The sequence below is a fragment of the Echeneis naucrates genome, chromosome 17 (assembly GCF_900963305.1).
Source record: "Echeneis naucrates chromosome 17, fEcheNa1.1, whole genome shotgun sequence".
NCBI lineage: Eukaryota > Metazoa > Chordata > Actinopteri > Carangiformes > Echeneidae > Echeneis > Echeneis naucrates.
Window position 1 is genome coordinate 21,763,215 of NC_042527.1, and position 11,823 is coordinate 21,775,037.

An 11,823-nucleotide genomic window follows, 5' to 3' on the forward strand; every position below is an offset into this window, starting at 1 on the left:
GCCTCATCGGGACACCAGAGAGAGAGGCCAGAAGAGACCGCGATGGGGGAGAGATGTGGAGGTGGGGGTAGTGAGAACATCAAACCTGTCCAGGTGTCACAGTGAGCTGATTTCTCACAGCAGGCAATCTACTTCCTGTTCAAGCGCTTCGCACATGCTCAGTTCAGGTCTGTCACCGAACACCAAGGACAGGAGCCCGTGAGCAAGGCACGACAGATCAGGTTACAGACCGGGTGTGTTTGCGTGGAAACTTGAGCCCAGCCAAACCTCCACTGGGAATGTCTGAGGGCTGGGGAGAGTCCACCACCTGTCCACACACTCATACCAACTCCGCCAACTGATGCCCCCCCCCCACAGTCTATAATCATTCTCCAGTCACATGGTGATCAGTGGTCATGTGAAAGAAGTCAAACAGACACACTTTTCCAACCAATACTTATCCAGGACTACAAATACTTTTCCAGGGCTACACACAATTTTCCAGGACAATGACCCACTTTCATCAATCCTTATGACTGTCTGAGGACTGGAAAGCTGCATTGGACAGTTCCAGGTTTTCCAGGACAACCTGTGAAAACCTAGTTCCCTCACAGGTTCTCACAAGAAAAGACCACACACACACACAGAGGCTGCTTTGTTTGTCGACCTGTATATTTTCCCTTTGCAGCGGGCAGGTCAGGTCTCTATAGCAACCAGTAAATACAACACATAGCCTCCACCAATCCCAGTGCAGTGACATCACATCGCTGCTTTATCAAGATGAGACCATTCAACAGGAAGAAAGGGGGGGTAGAGAGGGGCGTGTCACCGAGACTGACCTGGCAGATAACACACACACGCACACACGCAGTTAGCATTTGCAAAGGTAGACGTTAAAGACCAAGGTCCACCCCCCCATGGACCCATCCAACCGTTACAGGATTTGGTTTCTCTTTTTATCGCTTGTGTTTCGTATTGGATCATTCAAAAGTCAGCCAATCAGAGGATCTGATCCTCTCCTCTGATTGGCTAAGAGAGGAGATATAAAACTACCCTGGGGTGGTTTCAGATTCTTAAAACCACCAGAATATCTTCTGAAGGATCAACCCTTCAAATAAAAGACTGGAAAAGCTAAAACATGAAGTAGATGAAATACGGGCCTTTCATTTACAGTAAAAATCTAAGAAGCTAAAGGCTGATGGGCTAAATTAGCTTCAATGTCTTTCCTGAGGACAGGGTAAGAGTGAGGGAGGGTTTAAAGCCCCAGGGGTGGGGGGTCACCAGCTCAGATCAAGGTGTGAAAACAGGCTGAGGATGAGCTTTTGTCTCAGGGAGGAAATCACAGCAATAAAGAGAGTGGACCCCCGACAGAGGAGCAGTGTTTTTAATCAAACTGCCCCATTCAGGCTGTGAAGGGCAGCTTCCTGTCCATGGTCTGTTTACAAATCTACCAAACGTTTTACATGCAACACGTCACTGGTACGTGAAGGAAAACTGTCAACTCAGAGTTTCAGTTCCTCTGAGCTGCTGGAGTCTCCTCTACGTGGATTCGTGTTGTGTGTTAGGTTGTATAGTTTGTGTTATACTCCCAGTTAGAGACAAATGTGTCAGCATCAGTGTGGTGCAGGGCATCAGGGGGCCACTGAAAGCTTTTATTGTGAAGGCACACACACACATTCACACTTGTGCTAATTAGCCTCCAATTAGAAGTAGCTGTTCATTTTCACATGAAACCTGAAGAGTGTGAGAGGAGGAGGGTGAATCGGGCCTCTGTGTGTGTGTGAAGAAGTGAGAACTGTGGTTTTGGCTACCCAGCATCCTCTGGGCCAATTGCAGACCTTCACACGTCGTCTCTCTGCAGTTGCTGTTTGGTTTTAGTTTACTGAATGTAAAAAAGAACAACTAATCCTCATTAATTTGTCTCTTCAGGTCAGAAACTTTTGCTGGGGGGGGGGGGGGGCTGGTTGTTTTGGTTTGGCTTCAGTGTCAAACACAGATCACATGATCTGAAAAGTACAGAAACACGTCTTAAACTTTCCTTCAGACACTGACAACAGGAAGTGGTCATAACAAATTTGGCGTATGTTCCAACATCCCCCAAAACACCATGGGAAATGTAGTCAGAAAACACGGAGCACAAATGCTCCGCAAATTAACATGAAGGGAAACAACAACAGGGGTAGAAATAAATGAATATGAAGCCAGTATATTCCTGAGGAGTATTCCTTAGGAGGGGTGACATCCCCTCCCCCTCTGACATATTAACTGCATTTCCCATAAACCACTGACTCAGAGAGATGAAATGAAATCCTGCTCTACATGCTCGGCTTACACGAGCACTCCTCCTCACTGATTTTAAATTTATGGCGACGGATGCATACGCCGGTGGCTGCGGCCTGCTGAGGCTGCTGGAAGGTGACAGATATCATCTCCGCTTCAGGATGATGGATGAACTTAAATACACAGAAACATGGATCAGAGACAGAGAACAGAGCCCACTCGTGATTTATGCTAATGTGATATTTATATATTTATCTGACACTGAACCGTATTTCATCAGGGAGAGTCCCAGCACTGCTGTATTTATTTATTCATTTATATCCCTGTCGTTCTTTCTCCCTCATGCTCTAGTAGGTTGTATTCCAACATCTTGGCAGTGATTTATGAATCTTGCATCAGACCTGGTTTTATGATTTAGCAGAGTAATAAACTTAGTTACTGACAATGTTGAAAAAAAAAAAAAAAAAAAAAACCAGGAGAGATATAATGACACATTCAAAACAAGATAAGTCAGAGGAATGACTGGTTTCTCCTCAGTTCTGCATGAAAACACACATTCAGGATCGGTCTGGGTCTGGATGCTCAGTCTGCACATCAGGCAACGTTCAAGTGAAGTTGAAATTAGCATACGTTAACCTTCAGAGTTACTGCTTGGCTGAACATGATTCTATGAATTCATGTAAATATTTCCTGAGGCAGCTGCAGGCAGATTTCTGGCTCTCAATCAGAAGTCCAGGCCCGAGGCTCCCCGAGGACACTCCTCCTCAGGAAACACCGTGATAACAGAATAAATCTACACAGACCCAGGACACTGACAAGACCTGATCAACACTGTCAACATGAAACCTGGAGGAGTCTGCTCCTGCTACACTCACAACAATCACACTGCGATGCTGCAAATTAGATCAAAGAACCACTTTAAGAACAAACACATTCACACAGATGTTAAAGGTCCCTACAGTCTGAAGGTCTAAAGGTCCTAAGGTCCAAAGGTCCCTACAGTCTGAAGGTCTAAAGGTCCTAAGGTCCAAAGGTCCAAAGGTCCAAAGGTCCAAAGGTCCAAAGGTCCAAAGGTCCAAAGGTCCCTACAGTCTGAAGGTCTAAAGGTCCAAAGGTCCAAAGGTCCAAAGGTCCCTACAGTCTGAAGCCTAAAGGTCCAAAGGTCCAAAGGTCCCTACAGTCTAAAGGTCCAAAGGTCCAAAGGTCCCTACAGTCTGAAGGTCTAAAGGTCCTAAGGTCCAAAGGTCCCTACAGTCTGAAGGTCTAAAGGTCCTAAGGTCCAAAGGTCCCTACAGTCTGAAGGTCTAAAGGTCTAAAGGTCCTAAGGTCCAAAGGTCCAAAGGTCCCTACAGTCTGAAGGTCTAAAGGTCCTAAGGTCCCTACAGTCTGAAGGTCTAAAGGTCCAAAGGTCCCTACAGTCTGAAGGTCTAAAGGTCCAAAGGTCCAAAGGTCCATACAGTCTAAAGGTCCAAAGGCCCTAAGGTCTGTACGGTCCAAAGGTCCAAAGGTCCCTACAGTCTGAAGGTCCAAAGGTCCACACAGTCAGGTAAAAATTACTCCCTCCTACCAGACTCAGGTCCGGATTCGTCCCTAAAGACTCTGCTGATCCTCCGAGAGAACGAGTGGATGAAGCTGCTGACGGAGGCAGTTCGCCGATCTGCGTCTGACCCCACCTTCCTGAGCGTCAGCCTCTCTGGTTCGGTTCCTGTGGCAGGCTCAGACATTGATCTGGAGAAGGGGAAGATCCTGTGCAGGGAGCTGGACCTGGTCTGGCCCACTTCTTGGGACTGATCTCGGTTCCTGTCAGTGGGGCCGGTGCCAATCCTTGGTAGACTGAGCAGCCTCAGGTGAGGGGACTCAGAACTGTGTCCTCTGCCCTCATGGGTGGACATCTTGGGAGCCTTTGGTGCCAAGCGAACAGATGTTGTCCACTTGTACCTGTCCATTGGCTGCTCATGACCCGCTTGGGGGTCGGATCTTGCCCAAGACTTCCTGTAATGGTGCCAGCGATACGAAGCCTGACGGGGATCCAGGCCTGGACCTTGGCAGTCCAGAGGGGGGTTGCCGCTTCCACTCATGGTCCACCACACACAAGCCTTCCCCAGGCAGCAGGAGCGAGCAGATGGGCGCTTCCAAAATGGCGGAAACAGCTGGTTTGCCGACAGCTGTGCTCCAACCTGAACACACGTCCCTAACTACACATTTGAGCCTACAAAGAGACGTCTGGTCCCGTTTGTCTTCATGTCAACGGCATTTTGGAGCGTCGGTCTCAACAGCGTGCTGACAGTCTTCCTGAGAGGAAGTCGACAGTCAGATGAGGGCTGAGTTTTTTTTTTTTTTTTTTTACAAGCTCGGCCAATCAGGTTTCACCATGAAGTAAAGCAGCAGACTGTGGTTTTCCGTATGAACAGCACAGAAAGTGAAACTGCACACAATGTGCCAGCCGTCTTCTTCTGCCATCAGTTAACAATGTGTCCTGATTGGTTTTTTATTGATCCGAGTCGGACGGAAATCCGCTCTGAAACCAGAACTAAGGAAACAGGTGGATTGGGTCTGTGAAACCACAACTGGAACAATTGGTACTTTGACTCTAATGATGGAAAATCAATCTATTTTTGATGAGGATTCATCTTTAACCACACAGTCAAATGTGAATATTTTCCTCGTCTCCTGTTTAATCTTTTTGGAGTTACATAGGTTTTTTCATCCCTTTTTTGATTTTCCTCATAAAGTCATTTCTTGAAAACTAAAATGTATCCCCCAGATCCAGAATCATCTGATTCTGTCTGATCAGTTCAGACTGAGTTCTCTGGAATCAGAAAACAAGAACTAACTGAAAACACACTTTGAATGTTCCCTTCTTTTCCAAAGAAAAGTTCCTCTCATGTGTTTGGATCGTTCTACATCTGACCAGAAGTTTCTGTCCTTATCTGATCAGGAGTTCTGCTCATTCTTTGGAGCAGTAATGATGAACAATCGCTCTGAAAGAGACAGTCAGACTTAAAATGTCCAGCTAGAGCAGAAATAAACTGTTCTGGTCTCTGGAGCTAATATTTCTGCTTCATGACGACTGAAGGGGATAATTTATAGAACACAACTGTTTACATATTTAATTAATCATTAAAGTTATAAAGACTTGTGAGTGACATGTTGCCCACAAGGCTCCACCTCTTTGACCATTTATGGACTTATTTCATCGTCCTTATGGTCATGTCCAAATCAGAACTTAAATATTCCGGAAATCTTTTTGGCATCATGCTGGTAAAACTTTCCACATTTCCAGCTGTTGTGTTTTCGTTTCTATAGAAACGTTTTGTATTCTGTGAAGTTTTGAGACTGAACAAAACTTCTCCTGAGCTGATAATGACGACCACTGGGGGGGTCGGGGGGGTTAAAGGGCTTTGAATCTGTGTCAGGTCTCATGGCTGGACCAAACCAGGAGCTTATAAATATTCATAAACACTAAAGAATGCTGCCCCCCTCCAACAAGGTCTAAGGCCTCTGTGTTCAGACAGGAAACTGGAGCAGCATCCCACAGGGAGGCGACACTGATCCTCCTGAGGGACTCACAAACGTCCACCGATGATTAAACAGAGTACTGCAGAAGAAGACGACGACGACGAAGACACGGAATGTAAAAGCCCTGCAGGCGTCGCTCAGCCTGCTCATTCATATGGAAATGAGGTGGTTTGATATCCAGGCAGAACTTTACATCTGGGGCTTTCGGCCGTCAATCAAGACTGATTCAAAAGGGCCAAAGGAATCCTGGTAGAAGCAACTAAGGTCAAAGGTCACAGCAACAGAACAAAACTCCATCACAAGTGATCATCTGCTGTTGGGAAAAAACAGAAACGGGTAATCCTGCTGACCGTATTTCAATTTAAGGGTCCAATATGTGTTAACTGTTCTCTTAGTATTAATAAAGAACCACATGGAGGTCTACCTTTAGACCGTATGGACCTTGGTGATCTGTGGTTCTTGGGGGGGCAGTATCACACAGGTAGGTGTTGTGGTGGATTTCATATCTCTCATTTGTCCTCAGTCAAAAGTTGTCATTATAAACCCAACTCTGGTAAAAGTCCTCAGATAGTTTCTCGAGAGACAGCAGCCATCAGATGAGAGGAGCTGATCCTCGATCCAAAACCCTGAAACAAGTGTCTCCAGGATGTCCCTGTGAACCTTGTTCTTCCTACAGGCTTTAGTAAACCAGCTGCTCTTACTGACCCACATATCTGCTCTGATTGGATAATGAAGCTGCTCGTGTCAGCGCCGCCGGCTGCATGTAGGTCACAGTTAAGACCAGAGCAGGCTAAGCCGAGGAGTCCTGGACCGAGCCAACATCTCCACCGGCCACCCACTAACTGACAACAGGGACTGGGAGAGTCCCCCTACTCACAGAGCTGCTTCTCATTTTTTCCTCCAACCTCCTGTGTTGTCCTGATGTCTGAACAGGTAGAAACCAATCTGACCTCCAGTCCACTCATCTGTACAAAGACCTGGACCCTGAGACATACAGTACCTGGACTGATCTGAGCTGATTGGAATCTCATTCATTTCCTGGCACTCAGCCCAGACAGGCGGCAACATTCCTGAGAGCAGTGAGAGGGAATGTCAGGAAGAGAAACAGGAAGTCCATCAGGTAGAGAGCGGCAGAGGACAAGGACACTCGGTCCACGTCTGAGCTGCTTCCTGCAGAAAATCAGCAGCTAACAATAACCAGCAGAGGGAGGAGCACAGCCTCAGGAATCCTGGGTAAATGTCCCACATGTCCCGAAAACAGACAGCAAGTTTAAAATCTGTGACGTCATACACAAAGGAATATGACTGAGATCTCCTATTAACAAACACAACGACAGTAACAGTTGTGTGTTTGGATGTCTCACTTACAGCTTATTCATGTACTAACTAACTGACTGACATTTCAGGGATTGATAAACCAGTGCAATGATTCATTGATTGGTCTGACGCAGCTATTGATTACATGACATAATATTCCTTGATGAATCAAAACATGTCCATCGGTATCCTGCAGGCGTCTCCAGATGTCCAGTGACAAGAAGGACTTCCTGTCTGTGAGGAGAATCTGAACCATCACACTGAAACCTGGTCATGTTGGGTCCAGGTTCAGGTTGAGGTGGACCTGGACCTCTGAGTCTGTCTAAACTATGTGCTCATGAACACCAACTGGTCCTGATCCTGGTCCTAGTCCTGCTGTGATCCCAGAGGATCCCAGTTCCTCTCTGCAGAGTCCTGAAATAGACAGTAGCTTATTTCTGACCACAGGAGTCAGACTTGTTTTGTTCCAGAGGGGAAATCCTGCCCCCCCCCACAACCTGATAACAACCAGGCCTGCAAGGAACTTTCCATTTCCTCCTCCAGTCCGGCCTGCATTGTCCTCAACACCACCACACCGTCCTGGACCCGGCTCATACAAGCCAGTCCTGTAAACCATACGTGTGTGTTTGTGTGTGAGAGAGAATCAAGAACACACTACATATCTCTTGGTGTGGTTGTCAGTGTGAGTCCTTCCTGTCCACTCTGTCCCTCCATGGTTTCTGTCTGTCTTTGTCCCCAAAGCTTCAATGAAACGCCACGTAGTCTCCAAATGAAGTGAGGAAACCTGACAGATCGACGGGTGAAATGGGGAGCGAGCTAAGGCGTGGCAGCTGCTCCCACCAGCCAGGATCTCAGGTGTGAACTGGGCCCAACACAACAGACTCCGAGAGTCCCCATCCAACATAGTGCTGAAAACCTCAGTGGGGGGGCACATCCAGCCACCATGGACTCAGAGATCTGAAGGCCTTACTGAGAGCACCCCACTGCTGGGCAGATGGAGGGAAACCCTCCTGCCCTGACCTCTGACCCTGGACGTTCTCCATCACCACCAGAACCAGAACCACAAGGACTTAAATCCAACGGTGAAGAGGACTGGTCAGCAGACTGAGCCACAAAACTGAACCCTGAGCTAAATCTGCAGTTCTTCTACAGCCCGCTACAGTCTGGATCCAGCGGGGAGTCCGGCCCAGACTCAAACTCAGACTCCCATGTTAAATGAACAGAAACTGTTCTGGTCTCTGCAGATCAGTTCCTCCTTCATGAGGACGGAGGGGAAATTTTAGAGAACTCAGCCGTTTCCTGTTTAATCTGGTTAAAGTGACTGAGAGTTGAGGGCATGGCCTCTTTGACTGACAGCTGGAGTAGCTCGCTGTGGGACCCGTGGTGACCTTTGTTTCCTGTTTATCAGGTGTCTGAAGGAAAATAATAATTAGAACAAACAGTGTTGTCAAAATGTGCGATAGTAAACAGGTTACAGCTCTGCCATTATTATCTCCTGTAGTCCACCATCTCCTCAGTCCATCTTTTTCTCAGAGCAACAATCAGAAACAAAGTTGATTAATATTTGTATTTTTTATTTGTTTCATCATCAGATCTGATTCAGCTGCTCACCTTTCAGGATCAACCCTGAGGACTCCCGTCCAGCCGGACTGATGACCTTCCCCTCAGCGGGGGGGGGGGCAGAATAAAGGATAACCTGTGTTTAAGCATCTGTGTGCAGTCAGCTTTAACAGGCTTATCTCCAGCAGCCCTTCTGTGGCTCACACACAGCGACACACAGCCGGATTACATCAGAGCAGCACAACAACACCGTCGTCATCATCAAAACTAGAAAACACATTCAGTCTGCTTCAGAGGGACGTGGACAGGCTAACAGTTTCCCTCTGCTTTCAGTGTTTGTGCTAAGCTATGCTAAACATAGCCTAGATCTCTGTGATGGACTCCCAGATGGAACCAGACCTTCCAACCTCACCAACCTGGTGAGCCGGACCAGGTGACCCACACCTAGTGACTGGAACCTGGTGAGTAGGACCTAATGGCCCGGACCTGGTGAGCAGGACCTAATGGCCCGGACCTGGTGAGCAGGACCTAATGGCCCGGACCTGGTGAGCAGGACCTGGTGGCCCGGACCTGGTGAGCCAGACCGGGTGACCCACACCTAGTGACCGGAACCTGGTGAGCAGGACCTGGTGAGCAGGACCTGGTGGCCTGGACCTGGTGAGCCGGACCGGGTGACCCACACCTAGTGACCGGAACCTGGTGAGCAGGACCTGGTGAGCAGGACCTGGTGAGCCGGACCTGGTGAGCCGGACCTGGTGAGCCGGACCGGGTGACCCACACCTAGTGACCGGAACCTGGTGAGCAGGACCTGGTGAGCAGGACCTGGTGGCCCGGACCTGGTGAGCCGGACCGGGTGACCCACACCTAGTGACCGGAACCTGGTGAGTAGGACCTAATGGCCCGGACCTGGTGAGCAGGACCTGGTGGCCCGGACCTGGTGAGCCAGACCGGGTGACCCACACCTAGTGACCGGAACCTGGTGAGCAGGACCTGGTGGCCCGGACCTGGTGACCTACACCTAGTGACCGGAACCTGGTGAGTAGGACCTAATGGCCCGGACCTGGTGAGCAGGACCTGGTGGCCCAGACCTGGTGACCCACACCTAGTGACCGGAACCTGGTGGCCCGGACCTGGTGAGCCGGACCGGGTGACCCACACCTAGTGACCGGAACCTGGTGAGTAGGACCTAATGGCCCGGACCTGGTGAGCAGGACCTGGTGGCCCGGACCTGGTGAGCCAGACCGGGTGACCCACACCTAGTGACCGGAACCTGGTGAGCAGGACCTGGTGGCCCGGACCTGGTGACCTACACCTAGTGACCGGAACCTGGTGAGTAGGACCTGGTGGCCCGGACCTGGTGAGCAGGACCTGGTGGCCCAGACCTGGTGACCCACACCTAGTGACCGGAACCTGGTGAGCCGGACCGGAGCTAAAGCAACAGCCCTTGTTCAGTCTATCTGAGGTATGTGAGCTTTGGATGGCAACAAGGGTCTGATGCCAGAGCCAGAGTCCTGCAGGGTGAGATCACCAGCACAAACCGGCTGATGACATCACACTCCCTCCGCCTGGGGGGGGCAGAGCTAACATCCAAACACAGTCCTGCGTCCAGACATACCAGTGCTGTGTTCAGGACATATGGGAACAAAGACTGTAGCCACACACAACACGCCCGTCACTGTGACAAATAAACTGTGCTGCTGTCGGCTGAGGACGGCCAGCTCAGACTCTGAGCAACACTCACAACAAGTCACCTGGAGTTCACTCACTTCCTGCAGAGCCAAACAACCGCAGAGACCCGGCAGCCTCGCCACCACTGAGCAACTTCCTGTCATGGAAAACTGCTCCTGCTCCCGTCCCACAGCTGTGGGGCGCTTTTATTTTGGAGGAAGATTACACAACAGCTGTGGAGGACTGTGAGTCACCGAACCAGCGACTCAGTCAGACAGAAAATCTGATCGAGGTCCTTCATGTCGGGCCCAACACCAAGTCCTGATCCCTGGACCGGAAGACGGCCCCTGGGCTCGGAAACATAACCGGTCCATTCAGGCCTTTATTTATTTTAATCTCAGCAGCTGAGTTTGTATTTTCCTCCAACAAACTCTGATAAACTTAATAAATGTCAGTTAGAAAAAACAGCTTCAGCATCATGTCACCGTAATGAAGGACGGACTGCTGGTTCATCAGTCCGAATCAGTCAGTCTGTTCCTGCTGATTCTGGTCCCAGACTGACTGGACCAGGCTGAGAGGAGATCCGTGTCCTGTAAAGTATTTAAAGTTTTAGTGGGCTCAGGGTCTGAAGCAGCTGGAGCTGCCCTGACCTCTGACCCCAGGTGGAGGAGCAGGCAGCCGGTGTGAGGGACAGACAGGTGAGCAGGACGAGAGGCGACCCGGGACCGACCCGGGACCGACCCTGGCCTTGGCCCGGGGCTGTTACCTGGACGGTCTGCCGCAGTGAAACCGGTCCGGACCTGTGTGTGGTTCTTACCGTAAACTCGGAGCCAGCCCTGCTGCTGGGACACGGAGTCCAGCAGGATCCGGTCCAGCAGGATCCGGTCCACCGGGGGATCCAGCAGCCCGCCGTGCAGACACTCCACGTCGCCTGCCACCGAGTCCGTCTCCATGTCGAGGCGGAACAACTTGCTGTGTGTCAGAGAAAGCTCCAGAAGTGGTCGGTAATCCGGGAACCGTGAGTCCGGGTCCAGGCAGAGGTGAGGGCGGGGGGCCGGGGGGTCGGGGGGCCGGGGGGTCGGGGGGCCGGGGGGCCGGGGGGCCGGGGCTTCCTCCGTCCGCCGACAGTTGGGGCGCTTTGACCGGCCAGCCGCTCCTAGCTAGCCGTTAGCCGAGGTCCGGCAGCCCGGCCGGCTCTGCCTCATTGTTCCGCCCTCCCGGGCAGCTTCTCCGGCCACAAACTTCCGACAGAGCGGGCCCTGCTCCCTGCAGCGGCCGGAGGACTCGGACCGACGGACCGACGGACGGACTCGGAGGACTCTCTCCGGGAGTCTGCCTGGTCCGCTCCACGGGGCCGGGCACGAGCCGGGCACCGGGCGCGCTCCCGTCTCAAGGGGGCGCGCGCCCTCCGGTCAGCAACACACATCACAGAAACTTTATTATTTATATATTTTATAAATACATTATTTATTGTTTTCGTTGACAGCAGAAGGGACGTAA

General features: G+C 50.5%; 1 protein-coding gene across 5 annotated transcripts in view; it reads right to left on the reverse strand.

The window, feature by feature from the left end:
- Positions 1 to 11,686, reverse strand: part of rasal2 (RAS protein activator like 2) — a 34,938-nt gene extending 23,252 nt beyond the window's left edge. For 2 of the 5 annotated variants that reach the window (XM_029524314.1, XM_029524313.1), the window contains exon 1: positions 3,827 to 5,090. In XM_029524314.1, the coding sequence (XP_029380174.1) occupies positions 3,827 to 4,337 (511 nt within the window). In that variant the 5' untranslated portion in view covers positions 4,338 to 5,090. Of the gene's footprint in view, positions 1 to 3,826; positions 5,095 to 11,140 lie in introns of those variants that run through there. The other 3 variants (XM_029524316.1, XM_029524315.1, XM_029524317.1) reach the window with 3 other exon arrangements.
- Between the last annotated feature and the right edge of the window lie 137 nt (positions 11,687 to 11,823).